The sequence below is a fragment of the Triticum aestivum genome, chromosome 7D (assembly GCF_018294505.1).
Source record: "Triticum aestivum cultivar Chinese Spring chromosome 7D, IWGSC CS RefSeq v2.1, whole genome shotgun sequence".
NCBI lineage: Eukaryota > Viridiplantae > Streptophyta > Magnoliopsida > Poales > Poaceae > Triticum > Triticum aestivum.
The window spans coordinates 3,978,866-3,995,202 of NC_057814.1; the positions used below are offsets into that span (position 1 = coordinate 3,978,866).

General features: G+C 43.3%; 1 protein-coding gene across 1 annotated transcript in view; it reads right to left on the reverse strand.

Annotated features, from left to right (window-relative positions):
• Positions 1–16,337, reverse strand: part of LOC123166693 (uncharacterized) — a 56,356-nt gene extending 40,019 nt beyond the window's left edge. The window contains exons 1-3 of the mRNA XM_044584489.1: positions 16,333–16,337; positions 9,937–10,089; positions 4,718–4,847 (exon numbers count right to left, since the gene is read on the reverse strand). Coding sequence (XP_044440424.1) covers positions 4,718–4,847; positions 9,937–10,089; positions 16,333–16,337 — 288 coding nt within the window. The remainder of the gene's footprint in view (positions 1–4,717; positions 4,848–9,936; positions 10,090–16,332) is intronic.

Here is a 16,337-nt window from a genome sequence, read left to right on the forward strand (position 1 = left end):
TTCTTACAAGGTTGCTCTCCACTGTCTAAGTAGCAAAGCAATTTTTTTCCTTGATTATGCTCCAGGATTCAAAAACATTGATGTATCGTCAATTGAAAAGGGCTTGAGCTGACTATGGTACTTATCGGTGGGATGAATCCAATGATAACATGACAGGAAAAGTTGATGAGGCAAAACTATCTGAATCAATTAGCAAGTATGCGGGACTCATGGCTGTCTGCGCAGTTGTCACTCTGAATATGTCGGTTACAGCATTTTTTAGTGTTGGAGGGCCACGCATACCTAACACTGGTTCCGTTGCTCCTGCGCCTGCTCTTGCTCCTGCTCATACTACTAAGAAGTATGGACTCCAAGATTTGAAAATGCTAATCATCTGCGATGCCATCGCATTTGCTTCATCTGTGCTTTCTGCATTCTGCTGCACATTTGCAGGGCTTTCCTCAATGGACATTGGGATGGGCCGTGCTTACCTTCTGTTAGGGGGGGCTTCCCTCTACATTGCCTCACTATAATACCCACTATAATACCACTCTCTCTAATGTTCATGCCTCACGCATGGACTTTATTGCGCAGACGCATACTCTTGACCATCATATATACCATCCAAAAGATGTATCATTAATATGCTTGAAAAATCATATGTTTCCCACGAACACATTACTGACATTCCGGAAAGAACTTCTGTTGTACAGGCGCCTCAGGGTGGTGGTCAACCATTGATGATTGATAGGCCCCGTTGATAACAATCACTTATTCGCACTGTGGCATGTTCTGTTGTAGCAGTTGTCTCCATTATTTGAGTTTAGGCTATGTTGTGATGATGTATTAATATTCTGAAGGGATTTGTTGTAATCAATTAAGCTTGAACCATATATTGAAGCTGCAAAAATAGATAATTGCACTCCCCCCTTAAAACTATATTTCTGTATTAAAATCTGCATGTGTATCAGCTGCATTGTAATATCAATGTCTGGAATCTCTTATGGTGTTTTGTTTTATATTGGATCTTGTGATATGATAAGTGCTTGCAAACATATATTTCAAGCTGATCCGTAAACTTGTGAGGACTGAAGACACTGCTTGGCTGATCCTTAAAGTTGTGTTCGTGTGAATATAAGTATTGCATATGCATCCATGAACCAAAGGATATGGATATAATTAAAGAAGTGGGAGAAAGGGAGATAGTGAAGCAGAGAGCCTGATGATGTTCATTACTGTAGAAGATCATGAAACTAAGCCTGCAATGAAATAACTATAACTGACGAACTAGCAATTTTTTGGGTTGGGGGAGCCTATCTCAACTGGTTGGGGAGTGGATGTACAAACCCAACACCTGGGTTCAAATCCTCACGGAGGCAAATTTACGTTCATATTTATTCTTTAGGACCAGGCAGGCCGTATGCATTCCTAGTTGTTGCAGAGGCCGGGGAAGTGAAATTCGAGAGAGCTCCACCGCCGCCGCCTGATCTCCCGCCTCCGGCCACCTCATTCACAACAGAGACTAGATCCGAAATTCTCTCCTCACCCTCTCTCCATCTGGCGTGGTGCTGGTGGTCTGGTCGGACGGCTGACGGATCTTCGGTGAACCAGGGCCTGGCGTGGCTGCTCTGGTGTGCTTCTCTCCTGCGGGTTCCTGGCGGTGCCGGCGTGGCTTGCCCGGACCCTGGCCGGTGCCCGCGGGTGAAGCTGGTGGAGGAGATCCACATTGGGGAAAACCCTTGGTCGGCCCCGGCCGGCCGCACTGACGATGACGCTTTAGGGCAGCGCTTTTCTTCTTGGAGACGTCGGTCTACGTCTGCTCCTCTACTTCCCCCCTACCTGCCTCTCGGGTGAAAACCCTAACTCCGGTGGGTGGCGGCGGCGTCCTTGACGTCGTGACCTTCCTGAAGGCGTCGTCTTGAGGGCTGAGTGGTGGTGGGCATTGTGTGGGTCCTTGACGGTTGCTGGTGGTGGGCACTGCTTCGGGGAAACCCTAGAATCTGGTGTTCCAGAGCGGACGGTGGCGGTACTGCGGTGCCGTTTCTCTCTTGGGAGCATCGTTTGTGGAGCACCGTTGGATGGCAGAGGGAGGAGGTGGAGCGGCTTCGTCTTGCACGGAGCTTTGGTGGAGCTGCAAAGTCATGCCTGGCCGACAGGTGCTACACTGAGTCATGCCTGGTTGGCAGGTGCTACGCACGACAGTCTTCTAGAGTCTTCGCGTGTGGACGGATGAGCGCAGGGCGGTGGCGCCATTGGGCGCCGTGGTAGCGTCGACGGTTGTCCGGACTGGCAATTATGATGCGTATCTCCCTCCTGAATATGGGTCAGTGGTTCGATGATGATGGCGGCTTCTAAAGCGGGCAAATTTGACAAATTTGACTTGTGGACGAAATCAAATCACAGAATGAACTGTCTGTGAAACTATTTCACGCGGCTGACCTTTTTGTGTGACGCCCGACACGAAGGCGTCACACTACACTGTGCAACGCCTCCCGGATAGGCGCTACACGCCTGGCCAGCGTTGCACCCCAGACTGCCTAAAAATTGCTAAGTCATTGTGCAGAGCCTAAGAGCTAGGGGCTGCACTGTATAGTGTGGCACCTAGCTCTCAGGCGCTGCACTAGTGATTGCACTACAAAATGAAGCAACCACTAGTGCAACGCCTAGAAGCTAGGTGCTATACTGTATAGTGTGGCGCCTAGCTCTCAGACGCTGCACACTGACTTAGTAATTTTTGGATCACACGGGTGCGACGCTGGCCAGGCGTGTAGCGCCTATCTGTGAGACGTTGCACAGTGTAGTGTGACGCGTTCGTGTCGGGCGTCACACAAAAAGGTCAGCCGCGTGAAATAGTTTCACAGACAGTTCATTCTGTGATTTGATTTCGTCCACAAGTCAAATTTGTCAATTTTGACTCTAAAGCGTGTGCATGTGGTGTGCGGTTTAGGTTTGCTGCACCGGCTGTTGGTCCGTTATGTGGATGGATTCGCGACGACACCGGTTTTAGATATAGGGAGTGAGAGCATTCTACATTATCAAGTTTGTAGGTATGAGTGATGGTTTCGGATGGGTTAATATATGTTTTTGTTAGACCTTTGTGAAATAATTAATAAAGATGGCTACATGCATCGATTGATGCAGAGGCCGGGGGTTAACCTCCTTTTCCAAAAAAAGCAAATTTTCCCAGTATAGATTCACTTCCCAAGATGTGTACGTGTTTTTCAAGTATATTCATTCAAGAAGTGTTCAACATTCGATGCGAAGAACAAAGGCAGGCAGAGAATTCGACGCCGTTGTTCAACTTTCAGTACGGTTGACTACGCTATCAACTAGAGCGATTAGGACAATGTCAATGGCGGTGCTGAAGACAAGGTTACCGTGGGCACATGCACATGCTGAGAGCACATCACTGGAATAGTCGTGATCCAAAAGCGGTAGATGAGAACTATATTCTCAAGAAAGCAAGATTTGGAAAATGTTCAGATTTCCAAAATTTTGTTGCTATTTTTAAAAAATTCGAAAATTGCAAAAAATCGCCCATTTTGTTTTAAAAGATTATTATTTGTCGATATTGTTCGGAATTTCGAAAAAGAAAATGGCATTTCGAAAAATGCTCCAAATTTCAAAATAATTCCTTGTTTAGTGAAATATCAAAATTAAAAATAATATTCGTGTAGAAAAGATACACATTTTCTAAAAATCTTATGAATTCTCAACACATGTTCCCATTTTAAAAAATGTTCGCAAATTCAAATAATGTTCATGTTTTAATTAAAAAAATTGGTGTTTTCATAAAATGTTTTTGAATTTTAAAAGATGTTTCCTTTCATATTATGTTCACGTTTTTTCGAAAGTGTAGTCAATTTTTAAAAAACTGTTTAGCATTTAAAAGGTTATTCATGTTTCTTAGAATATTCAGAAACTAATACCTTAAAATCCCCTCGAATCAAAGGATTGAAAGGAATAGTAGATTGAATAACTCATGCGCCTTCTTTGACGTACGATGACGTAACGAAACTCTTAAATGCCCTCGATCAATGAATGGAAAAATAGCGGATTGATTCCTTCACACGCGACGAAACCGATAAGCTAAATGTTTCTTTTTCATGTGCACACATATAATTCTCACTAACTTTAAATGCATAGTATTTTATCTCCCGTTGCAACGCACGGGCATATTTGCTAGTCAGAATAAAGTATGATGAGTTCTTCGAATGCTGGTTCCTGGCAAATAACAAAATGTTATTAGGTATCTTCTGTGTATACTACTCCCTCCTTCCCATAATATCAGATGTTTTTTGACACTATACTAGTGTCAAAAAACGTCTTACATTGTGGGATGGAGGGAGTAGTATTCTGATAAAGTAATGTTACTGTAGCTTATGCACATTCCATGGTAACCACACAAAAATAATCATCTGAATAGTGTTAGTATCCTGCAAAATGAAAATATGTCTCGGGTAATTTGGGGAAAGGTTGTTTCCATCATATGTTTGTTACAATTATATTGTTTCTTATGCGTCACTATCCAATGTGCTTAATGGCCATATCACATATGTAAGATTACAGAGTGCACGCCAGTTCTATAATAATGCTCAAGCATTTATAAGATGAACACAAACTACTCTGCCCTCTCTTTTTCACGCAACATGGTGAATACTTTACAATCATAAATGGACATTTATATTCATCACCTACTGGTAAGAAAGGGGTGTTCATAAATCAAATCCCAGCATACCTGCAGAGTAGACTGGGCAAATAGAATGCCTAAAGAAGCTTTCACTATCTTCCAAACATTATTGTCACAAGATTCTCTGCTTGTTGGCTCCCATATATTTGCAAGCGTAATTCTAGGCAGAAAATTTGGCCTGAAGAGAAAGGAGAATATACTTCTTAAAATTCATGAACATTTAAGTATGGAGATAGGCAGAACAAATTAACAAGGGAAACACTATTCATATATATTTCACTGAGCAATAAATTTTAATATTGATTATAGAAAACTTCTTTCAAGGATTTTTTTTAAAAAAATGATAAATAAGGGCCACAAAAGTACTTATGAAGTGCTGGTGAGTTGCAAGGATGTACTCAAAGGAAAATGATAATGTGATTACTCGAAGAGTGTTAAGTTTACGATAGCACATGGTTAAGGCGTTCTTACTAAAACCATGGGCTCCGCTAGTACTAGTGTGGAAATAGATTGCCAAAGGTGATATAAATAAGCAAGATGTGCCCCTAAATAGCAAACAAAAACCAGCATCTACTAAGAATCTAACCACACATAGCCATCAGATTCACTAGTAGAAAAAGAGGCTTCCATACGCCCCCATTAGTCCCCAAAATAATCGAACGACAACCAAAGGGGTCTTTAATCGCGGTTCGGGAGGAGACCCGCGACCAACTAGCTGGGCCCAGCGCGCTCGGTCGACAGCTGGCGGACGGGAGGGGCTTTAGTCCCGGTTGGCCTGGCCAACCGGGACTAAAGGTCCTCAGGCTGGCCCGAAGGCCTTTAGTCGCGGTTGGCCAGGCCAACCGGGACTAAAGGCCCATCCCTATATATAGGACTCAGCTCACTTCACTTCACTCAGCTCACTTCACAATATTCAGAAGGGGGGTGGTGGGTTTGCTTTTGGTTCCTTCTATGCACACAAGGTGTTCGATGAAATCCCCGAGAGCATGAAACAAACATGATATGAAGTGTCCGAGCCACACTTGAGCTTTCTCATTTATTTTTCCTCTGCGATCGCGGTTAGCAACTTGAACCTTTCATGTGTCATTGATAAAATATGCATGTGTGTAGTTCATTATTTAATTTGTATTATTTCTAGCTAGTTAGTTTAACAAATGCATGATGGTTAATTATATACTTTATATTATAATAATGCAGATGAATCGGCAATGGATGTACGGTCCCCGACTCTCCGGCGAGTTCACTACGGGTTTGAAAGATTTCCTCGTAGTGGCAAATGCGAACAAGCAGCGAGGTTTTATTATCTGTCCATGTGCTGTCTGTAAGAATCAGAAGGGTTACTCCTCCTCAAGAGACGTTCACATGCACCTGCTTCGGCGCGGTTTCATGCGAAGCTATAATTGTTGGACCAAGCATGGAGAAAGAGGGGTTAGAATGGAAGAAGATGAAGAAGGGGATGATATCGATGACAACTATCATGATCATTTCGGTGATACTTTCATGGTGGATGATGCTGAAGGTGGGGAAGGGTTAGGTGAAGGTGAAGAAGAGGCACATGATGAGCCCGCTGATGATCTTGGTCGGACCATTGCTGATGCACGGAGACGCTGCAAAACTGACAAGGAGAGGGAGAATTTGGATCGCATGTTAGAGGATCACAAAAAGTTGCTGTACCCAGGATGCGATAATAGTCTGAAAAAGCTGGGCTGCACACTGGATTTGCTAAAATGGAAGGCACAGGAAGGTGTAGCTGACTCATCATTTGAAAATTTGCTGAAAATGTTGAAGAATATGTTTCCGAAGAATAACGAGTTGCCCGCCAGTACGTACGAAGCAAAGAAGGTTGTCTGCCCTCTAGGTTTAGAGGTTCTGAAGATACATGCATGCATTAACGACTGCATCCTCTACCGCGGTGAATACGAGAATTTGAATGAATGCCCTGTATGCACTGCATTGCGTTATAAGATCAGAGGTGATGACCCTGGTGACGATGTTGAGGGCGAGAAACCCAGGAAGAGGGTTCCCGCCAAGGTGATGTGGTATGCTCCTATAATACCACGGTTGAAACGTCTGTTCAGGAACAAAAAGCATGCCAAGTCGTTGCGATGGCACAAAGAGGACCGTAAGTCCAACGGGGAGTTGAGACACCCCGCTGATGGAACGCAATGGAGAAAGATCGACAGAGTGTTCAAAGATTTTGCAGCTGACGCAAGGAACATAAGATTTGGTCTAAGTACTGATGGCATGAATCCTTTTGGCGAGCAGAGCTCCAGCCATAGCACCTGGCCCGTGACTCTATGCATCTACAACCTTCCTCCTTGGTTGTGCATGAAGCGGAAGTTCATTATGATGCCAGTGTTCATCCAAGGTCCAAAGCAACCCGGCAACGACATCGATGTGTACCTAAGGCCATTAGTTGATGAACTTTTACAGTTGTGGGGCAGACTTTGTGTACGTGTCTGGGATGAGCACAAAGGAGAGGAATTTGACCTACGAGCGTTGCTTTTTGTAACCATCAACGATTGGCCTGCTCTCAGTAACCTTTCGGTACAGACAAATAAGGGATACAATGCATGCACGCACTGCTTACATGAGACTGAAAGTGTACGTTTGGGTAATTGTAAGAAGAACGTGTACCTGGGTCATCGTCGATTTCTTCCCAGAAATCATAACGTAAGAAAGAAAGGCAAGCATTTCAACGGCAAGGCAGATCACCGGCCGAAGCCTGCGGAATGTACTGGTGCTGAGATATTTGATATGGTCAAGGATTTGAAAGTCATCTTTGGAAAGGGTCCTGGCGGACAATCAGTTCCGCGGGGAGTTGACGGGCACGCACCCATGTGGAAGAAGAAATCTATATTTTGGGAGCTAGAATATTGGAAAGTCCTAGATGTCCGCTCTGCAATCGACGTGATGCATGTTACGAAGAATATTTGCGTGAACCTGCTAAGCTTCTTGGGCGTGTATGGGAAGACAAATGATACAAAGGAAGCACGGCAGGACCAGCAACTTTTGAAAGACCCAGATGACCGGCATCCGGAATGGTTTCAAGGTCGTGCCAGCTACGCTCTTACCAAAGAAGAGAAGGTCATTTTTTTGAATGCCTGAGCAGTATGAAGGTCCCGTCTGGCTTCTCGTCGAATATAAAGGGAATAATAAACATGGCGGAGAAAAAGTTCCTAAACCTGAAGTCTCACGACTGCCACGTGATTATGACGCAATTGCTTCCGATTGCTTTGAGGGGGCTCCTACCGGAAAATGTTCGAGTAGCCATTGTGAAGCTATGTGCATTCCTTAATGCAATCTCTCAGAAGGTAATCAATCCAGAAGATCTACCACGGTTACAGAACGATGTGGTCCAATGCCTTGTCAGTTTCGAGTTGGTGTTCCCACCATCCTTCTTCGATATTATGACGCACCTCCTGCTCCACCTAGTCGAAGAGATTTCCATTCTCGGTCCTGTATTTCTACACAATATGTTCCCCTTTGAGAGGTTCATGGGAGTATTAAAGAAATATGTTCGTAACCGTGCTAGGCCAGAAGGAAGCATCGTCAAGGGCTATGGAAATGAGGAGGTAATTGAGTTCTGTATTGACTATGTTCCTGACCTTAAGCCGATTGGTATTCCTCAATCGCGGCACGAGGGGAGACTAAGTGGAAAAGGCACGATCGGAAGGAAATCAACGATATGTATGGACGGTCATTCTATGACTGAAGCACACCACACAGTTCTGCAAAATTCCAACTTGGTGGCTCCGTACTTCGAGCAACACAAGAATATTTTACGCTCGGACAACCTGGGGAAGCCTGAATCCTGGATTAGAAAGGCCCACATGGAGACTTTCGGCAATTGGTTGCGAAAACATTTAATGAAGGACAATGATGTTGGAGATCAGCTGTACATGTTGGCCAAGAAACCATCTTCGACTATAACGACTTTCCAAGGGTACGAGATAAATGGGAATACATTTTACACCATCGCCCAAGATAAAAAGAGCACCAACCAAAACAGTGGTGTCCGCTTTGATGCAGCAACCGAGAATGGGCAGAAGGTCACATATTATGGTTACATAGAGGAGATATGGGAACTTGACTATGGACCCTCCTTTAAGGTCCCTTTGTTCCGGTGCAAATGGTTCAAGCTAACAGGAGGTGGGGTAAAGGTGGACGAGCAATACGGAATGACAATGGTGGATTTCAACAATCTTGGTTACCTTGACGAACCATTCGTCCTTGCCAAAGATGTCGCTCAGGATTTTTATTTGAAAGACATGAGTAGCAAACCGAGGAAACGGAAAGATAAGAAAACGATCAGTACATCATGCGATGATCCAAAGCGCCACATTGTTCTTTCAGGTAAAAGAAACATCGTGGGAGTGGAGGACAAGACAGACATGTCAGAAGATTATAATATGTTTGGTGAAATTCCGCCCTTCAAAGTGAACACTGACCCAAGCATTAAGTTCAATGATGAGGATGCTCCATGGATACGGCACAATCGTAAGCAAGCAGGGACACAAGGGAAGAATTGATGTGTAATAATTTATTGTACCAAACTTTGTTGAATGGATCATGTGAATTAAAACGTACGATGGCGAATCCGGATGATTTGTATTTGGTCGATGAACTGAATGATGTATCAAACCTTTTGTCAAATGAATTAGTTTTCTTTTTTTGAATTTTTTGATATATTATTTCTATTTTTAAGATTTTAAAATGAATTAGTTTTATTTTTTTGAATTTTTTGATATATTATTTCTATTTTTAAGATTTTAAAATGAATTAGTTTTATTTTTTTGAATTTTTTGATATATTTTTCTATTTTTAAGATTTTAAAATGAAAAGTATATGAAAAACGACCTTTAATCGCGGTTCGTGACACGAACCGCGACTAAAGGCTCTTTCCGCGCGGGAACGAAAGCGGCGCGAAAGGACCTTTAGTCCCGGTTGGGGAGGAGACCCGCGACTAAAGGGGGGCATTGGTCCCGGTTGGTGCCACGAACCGGGACCAATGCTCTGTCTATATATACAACACTTAGTAAATTTTCCCCCACCTCCCATTCTCCTCTCGACGCCGACGCCCTGCCCCGACGCCGATCGACGCCGACGCCGCCAGGCTACTGCTGCGCCGCCCTTCGCCGAGCCTGCACGCTCCCCCAGTGAGCTCCGCCGCCCCCAGTGAGCTCTGCCCCCACTTCCCCTGCCCTACGCCGCCGCCCTTGCCCTGCACTGCCGCCGCCGCCCCTGCCCTGCCCTGCCCTGCGCACCGCCGCAACCGCTGCCCCTGCCCCTGCGCGCTGCCGCCGCCGCCCCCCAGTGAGCTCCGCTCCCCTTCCCCCTGCGCCGCCGCGTGTTGCCACCCCTTCCCTGCGCTGCCACCGCCGCCGCAACTGCCCTGCGAGTTGCCGCCGCCGCCGCCCCTAATTAAAAGAAAAGGAAAAAGAAAATGGCATAACTAATTAAAAGAAAAGGAAAAAGAAAAGGAAGAAGAAAAGGAAAAACAAAATAAGAAAAGGAAGAAGAAAAGGAAAAACAAAATAAGAAAAGGAAGAAGAAAAGGAAAAAGAAAAGGAAGAAGAAAAGGAAAAAGAAAAGGAAGAAGAAAAGGAAATTTATTTGGGAATAATTGTATAAATTTGACCAAAAAAACATCAATTTTATTTTTTAATAGCTCTTAATCATTCAACCGTCGCTGCTCCTCCTCTATGTCCCCTTAATCTTATTTTTTAGGTCCTTTATACTTAATTAATTTTTACTACATGCAGGAGTGACATATGGCGGACGATAGAGCCGAGCCGCTTAGGGATCCGGAGGCTGAACGTTATTTAATGGGCATCATAAACAACGAGATTCCTTATGTGCCGGGCTCAGCAGATGAGCAAGAAGAGGATGTAGTCTCTTCTTTTCTGAACCTTGACGGTGGAACAGACATTGTCGATGATCAAGAAGGTGAAGGAACGGACATTGTCGACGGAGGTCAACCGTCAACAAACGACGATCTCGAAATGCAAGTAGCAACCACCTCCGGCGAGGTATATATATACATTGAGCCTCTCGTGATACAAACTTACTGAAATGTGAATACATATGTATTAACGCGCGCGACTCTCTTTCTTTTTTTAGCCCTCGGCCGGATCGAGTACGACAAAGCGTGGCAAATCCAAGGCGATTAAAACAGGAGAAACATATACCATTGATTTTGTCAGTGAAACCGGCAAGCCCCTACAGCACACCTCAAAGTTTATCAACCAATGCGGAGTCGTTGTTAGAGACAACGTCCCGATCACCGTCCAGGAATGGAAGGAGCCAAAGAAGGCACGTCTTGGTTTCAGTTTTGTCGACAAGAGAACGAAAAAGGATTGCTGGAGAAAGCTTATGGAACATTTCATTCTACCTCCGGAATACAACAAAGTCGATGAATTCGGTAACGAGGTTCCGAGTGGACGTGAGAGGAGGAGGCTAGTTAAAGAGTTCGCTCTTCAGAAGATGGCCGAAGCATTCCGGAACTTCAAGAAAAATTTAACCCGTGACTATGTCAACAAGGGCAAGACTCCGGATTTCAATGGACAACATGAGAAACTGAAAGATGATTGGCCAGAATTTGTGAGGCAAAAGAAATCGGAGCATTTCAAGGAAATATCGAAAAAAATAAGGATAATGCGAGTAAGAAAAAGTACCATCATATTATGGGGCCAGGAGGATACCGCCTTTCGGAGCCTAAGTGGCAGAAGATGGAGGAGGACCTGAGGGTGCGAGGAATCCCTCTAGGTACAGAGGGATGGGACCCAAGGGCCAAAAGCTGGTGGTACGGGCATGGGGGATCGCTAGACCCGGAGACAGGGGTGTGTGTTCACCGGAAGAAAAAGTTTGCTCCCACCCAAGCCCTTATTGACGCAATGACCCAAGCTCAAGAGGGCTTGATCAAGTTCAACAGAGAGAAAGACGCACTGACAACAGCCCTCGGGAATGATGAACACGGAGGACATGTACGAGGCAAAGGCAGAATTCCGTGGAAAGCCGTAAGAGAAAGACGGACCGGGATGCAGATCTTTTGGCGAAGTTTGCATCGGAACTCCATGAGTTGAAGCAGACCGTGCATGAACTAGTAAAAGAAAAATCGGCTGCAGGGCCGCATGAAGATCATGAAGCGGATCGCGGAAGCCAGCAGCGAAGAAGCAGTGTGGCTTCCACGGATGCCCCGCCTGGTGCTAATGCACCGACGATCGAGATTCGTGCACCAGAGCCTCACTACCCCGTGGATGATGTAAAGGAGATGAAAGAATGTGATCTGCATTATCCCGTGGGGAACGTTTCCACGAAGGTAGCTACCGGCAGTGCTTTACCCTGTACACCTGGAGCACTCCACCACAACAACCCCATTGCATATGGCTATGCTCGTGTCACGGTGGAAGACATAGTCCAAGAGTTTGAGGACCTAGAGATTGACAAAGCTACACCCGAAGGGGAGAGAAGACTTGGAGATGTCAAGCGCCAGATCATTCTATGAAAAAAGAAGTACATAGTGTTTCTAGGCGAGGCGCCAAGGCTAACAAGTCCACCCCCCTCCGATGGTGGTGGTGGTGGTGGTGGCGGTGGTCGTGGTCGTGGTGGTTCACCTACACCTCCTTCACGCCATTCGACGCCGTCCCCCGATCCACAACCTCCGGCGGGTAAGCAGCCGCCGCCCCCCAATCCTCCTCCGGCGGGTACGACGCCCCCCAATCCTCCTCCGGCGGGTACGACGCCCCCCAATCCACCTCCGGCGAAGAAGCAGAAGCAGGCGGACAGCAAGGAAACCCGCTCCTGGACTATTAACCCGGACCCTTATGTACCTAAGACCACAAGGGTACCGGAGCCATCACTGAAGCCTCTCCTCCCAAGGCCTTTGGAACTTAGTGAAGCTGAAACCAAATTGGCCGCGTCTGCTCATTATGAGAAATGGAAGGCGGATATGAAGGCGATAAAAGAGCCTGAGCCCAAGCAAGTATTCACTGAGAAGCAAAAGAAGTGGGCTAAGGATTTTTTGACGACAGCGTCCCAAGCCGAGCTGAATATGCCTGACGACTATGGACATGAACTTCGTAGGCAAGCAAAAATATTGAAGGAGGAGAAAGAAGAAAGTAAAAAAATCGGAAAACAAGTTGACCAGCTCGGGATGCAGAATAAACAATCGATCCCCCCGCTCATAGTGAAAGCCGGTCCGGAAGAGGACCCCGAGATCATAGCAGCTGCGGCAGCACTTGGATTGACTGTAGCGAGTGCCATGAAACAAGCGTCCGAGATGGGTTTGACTCTTCGTGCCTTGTTAGGCCTTGAGGATGCGCCAGTATGTGAGATAGCATTACAATATGTGCGGAATGGGCCTCTCGTCGAGCCTGCGCGGGAAAAGAGTCTACCACCACAAATGCGAAATCTGCTACGTTGGTACAAGCATTTCATAACATGGGCCGACAAAGAATATGTTTATGCGGATATTACAGAGGAGCATCACAGCAAACGGTACTCTGTACAAGTTCATATGAGTGAATTGTTCCAGCTGTTCAATCTGCGCGACCTCGACAAATCTATCCTGAGTTGCTACGTTCTGTAAGTGATTTATTTCTATCTCATCTCGTTCTTCATTGCCTGCACTATATATATATATTGTCCTAACTATATTGTTGCGTACGCTATTATGCAGATTGAAGATTTGGGAATGCAAAATAAGAAACATCCATGATGTTGGGTTCATTGACCCACATATCGTTAATGGACATGTGTTACAAAATCACCCCGAAGACGTGGAGAAAGACTTGTACAAGTTTCTTAGAAAGCATCAACTCAAAAGTAATATTCTATTTCCTTACCATTTTGGGTGAGTGTTTCTGTCTTATGCCCATTTTTTTTTGTTTACTCCATGCATGGTATGTCTAATCGATGAGTTATGCATGACTGTGCATGTAACGTGTCCGCAGGTTCCACTGGATTCTGCTAAATATTGAACTTCACACCTCCAGAGTTCTAATCATGGACTCTATGGATTCGGATTCAAAGGTTTGGGCCGACATGAGAAAAATGCTGCAAAAGTAATTATTTTCAATCATTTGAGCTCTATATCAATCGGTCTCTTTCGTTCATTTCCTAATATCAAGTAACTAATAACTCCCTTGTTCATTTAATTTTCTTTGCCCTGTAGGGTTTGGAGACGGTTCTCAGAAGAAATTGTCGGTGAATTCAAACATGAGCTAGATTTTAGAAGGTTAGTTAATGTGGATAAGCAGCCACCGGGGACCAATCTATGTGGATACTACGTTTGTGAGAACATCCGGAGACAAACCTCTGAGCGGAAGGCATCGGATAGCGTGCGGAAGGCGACGGATAACTTGCGGAGGAGGCTTAGTCCAGAAGCTCGCTTCCGACCAATTCAAGATGAATTAGCAGGATTTTTCATGAGGGAAGTCATCAATCCTAAAGGAGAACACTATACCGAGGACGAAGACATTTATATGCATACCCGAGATTGAAACTTGTTCGAAGTTGTATATGGTCATCCATCCTAATTGTGTATGGAAACTTGTTCGAAGTTGTATATGGTCACCCGAGATTGAATATATATTATATATTCCTCTTGAATTTTTCTTGTTTGAAATTTCATATGCATGTATATAGTAGCGTAGAATATGTGTACTGAAACTTTATCAAAATTAAAATAAAACACAAAATAAAATATAAAAGAAATAAAATAGCGTACATGGGCCGCGCGCGGTGGTGCAGCAAAGCCAGCCCAGTTATTTTTCTGCCCATGCAGCTGAGAAAACTCTATTTTCCGCACGGTGGGACAAATAATCAGAGTTTCGCACAGGACAACCAATAATGGGCTGGCCCATTTTTCTTTTTTTCTGAGTTTTACTTCTATTTTTATTCTCCTTTCCCTATATCTTTTTTCCCTTCAAAGTTTATTTTTCTGTTAGAATTTATTTCGTAAATTAAAATTCCAAAAAAATGTTCATAATAAAAAAGAAAATTTTGGAAAATATTGTGAATTCCATAATTTTGTTTCTAATTTAATTCGGAAATTGTAAAATGTTGCCCTTTTATAAAAAAATATTGTTTTCTAAAAATTTTAGGGATGTCAAAAAATAAAATTGTATTTCAAAAAAAATCCAAATTTGAAAAATATTCATGTTTTAGTGAAATTTGAAAATTGAAAATAATGTTCGTGTATAAAAGATACACATTTTCTGAAAATCTTATGAATTCTAAACACATGATCCTGTTTAAAAAAAAGGTTCACAAATTCATATAATGTTTATTTTTTCTGTGATTTACTTCTATTTTTAATCTCCTTTCCTTATATCTTTTTCCCCTTCCAAGTTTATTTTTCTTTTAGAATTTATTTCGTACATTAAAAATTCTCAAGAAAGCAAGATTTAGAAAATGTTCAGATTTCCAAAATTTTGTTGCTATTTTAAAAAAATTCGAAAATTGCAAAAATTCGCCCATTTTGTTTTAAAAGATTATTATTTTTCAATATTGTTCGGAATTTCGAAAAATAAAATGGCATTTCGAAAAATGCTCCAAATTTCTAAATAATTCCTGGTTTAGTGAAATATCAAAATTAAAAATAATATTCGTGTAGAAAATATACACATTTTCTAAAAATCTTATGAATTCTCAACACATGTTCCCGTTTTAAAAAATGTTCACAAATTCAAATAATGTTCATGTTTTTATTAAAAAAATTGGTGTTTTCATAAAATGTTTTCGAATTTTAAAAGATGTTTCCTTTCATATTATGTTCGCGTTTTTTCGAAAGTGTAGTCAATTTTTAAAAAACCGTTTAGCATTTAAAAAGTTATTCATGTTTCTTAGAATATTCAGAAACTAATACCTTAAAATCCCCTCGATTCAAAGGATTGAAAGGAATAGTAGATTGAATAACTCATGCGCCTTCTATGACGTACGATGACGTAACGAAACTCTTAAATGCCCTCGATCAATGAATGGAAAAATAGCGGATTGATTGCTTCACACGCGGCGAAACCGATAAGCTAAATGTTTCTTTTTCGTGTGCACACATATAATTCTCACTAACTTTAAATGCATAGTATTTTATCTCCCGTTGCAACGCACGGGCATATTTGCTAGTCCTTCATAACGAGAGACGGCCCTTTGTGCACCAATCCAAATAGGAAGATCTGCATCTGGTAATTGATCTGGCTTGAGCCTGTCCCCACAGTAGTTTTGTATCAACAACAGTGAATTCTCTTCATAAGTTTGCTCTTTCAGCCAGAGCTTCAATTTTGTCAATCCAGATCTGAAATCCCGGGCTCCCTGTTAATTTTTTCAATGCCTGGCATGAACTAAAATAATCCCATACAATTAGCTAGGAGTGGTACGGGCATGCTGTATTATAGAGTCATAATGAGTTCAGACAAGAGAATAATAACATGAATATCAGTCTATTCAGTGTTTCGTAGCCACGGTAGGAAAATTACCACTGCATGTTTATGCAAACCTAATTTGAATATTCTGAGTTCAGTTCACAATTATCTAAGAGAGTACATGTCTAAGTGAGTTCAGTCAGAGACTAAGAGTGCGACTGAATGAGTTAGTCGGGATGTGATTAAATTTGAGGTGAGCAAGACATATAGAATGTGATCATGAGGGGAAGATTGACTGACCTCAT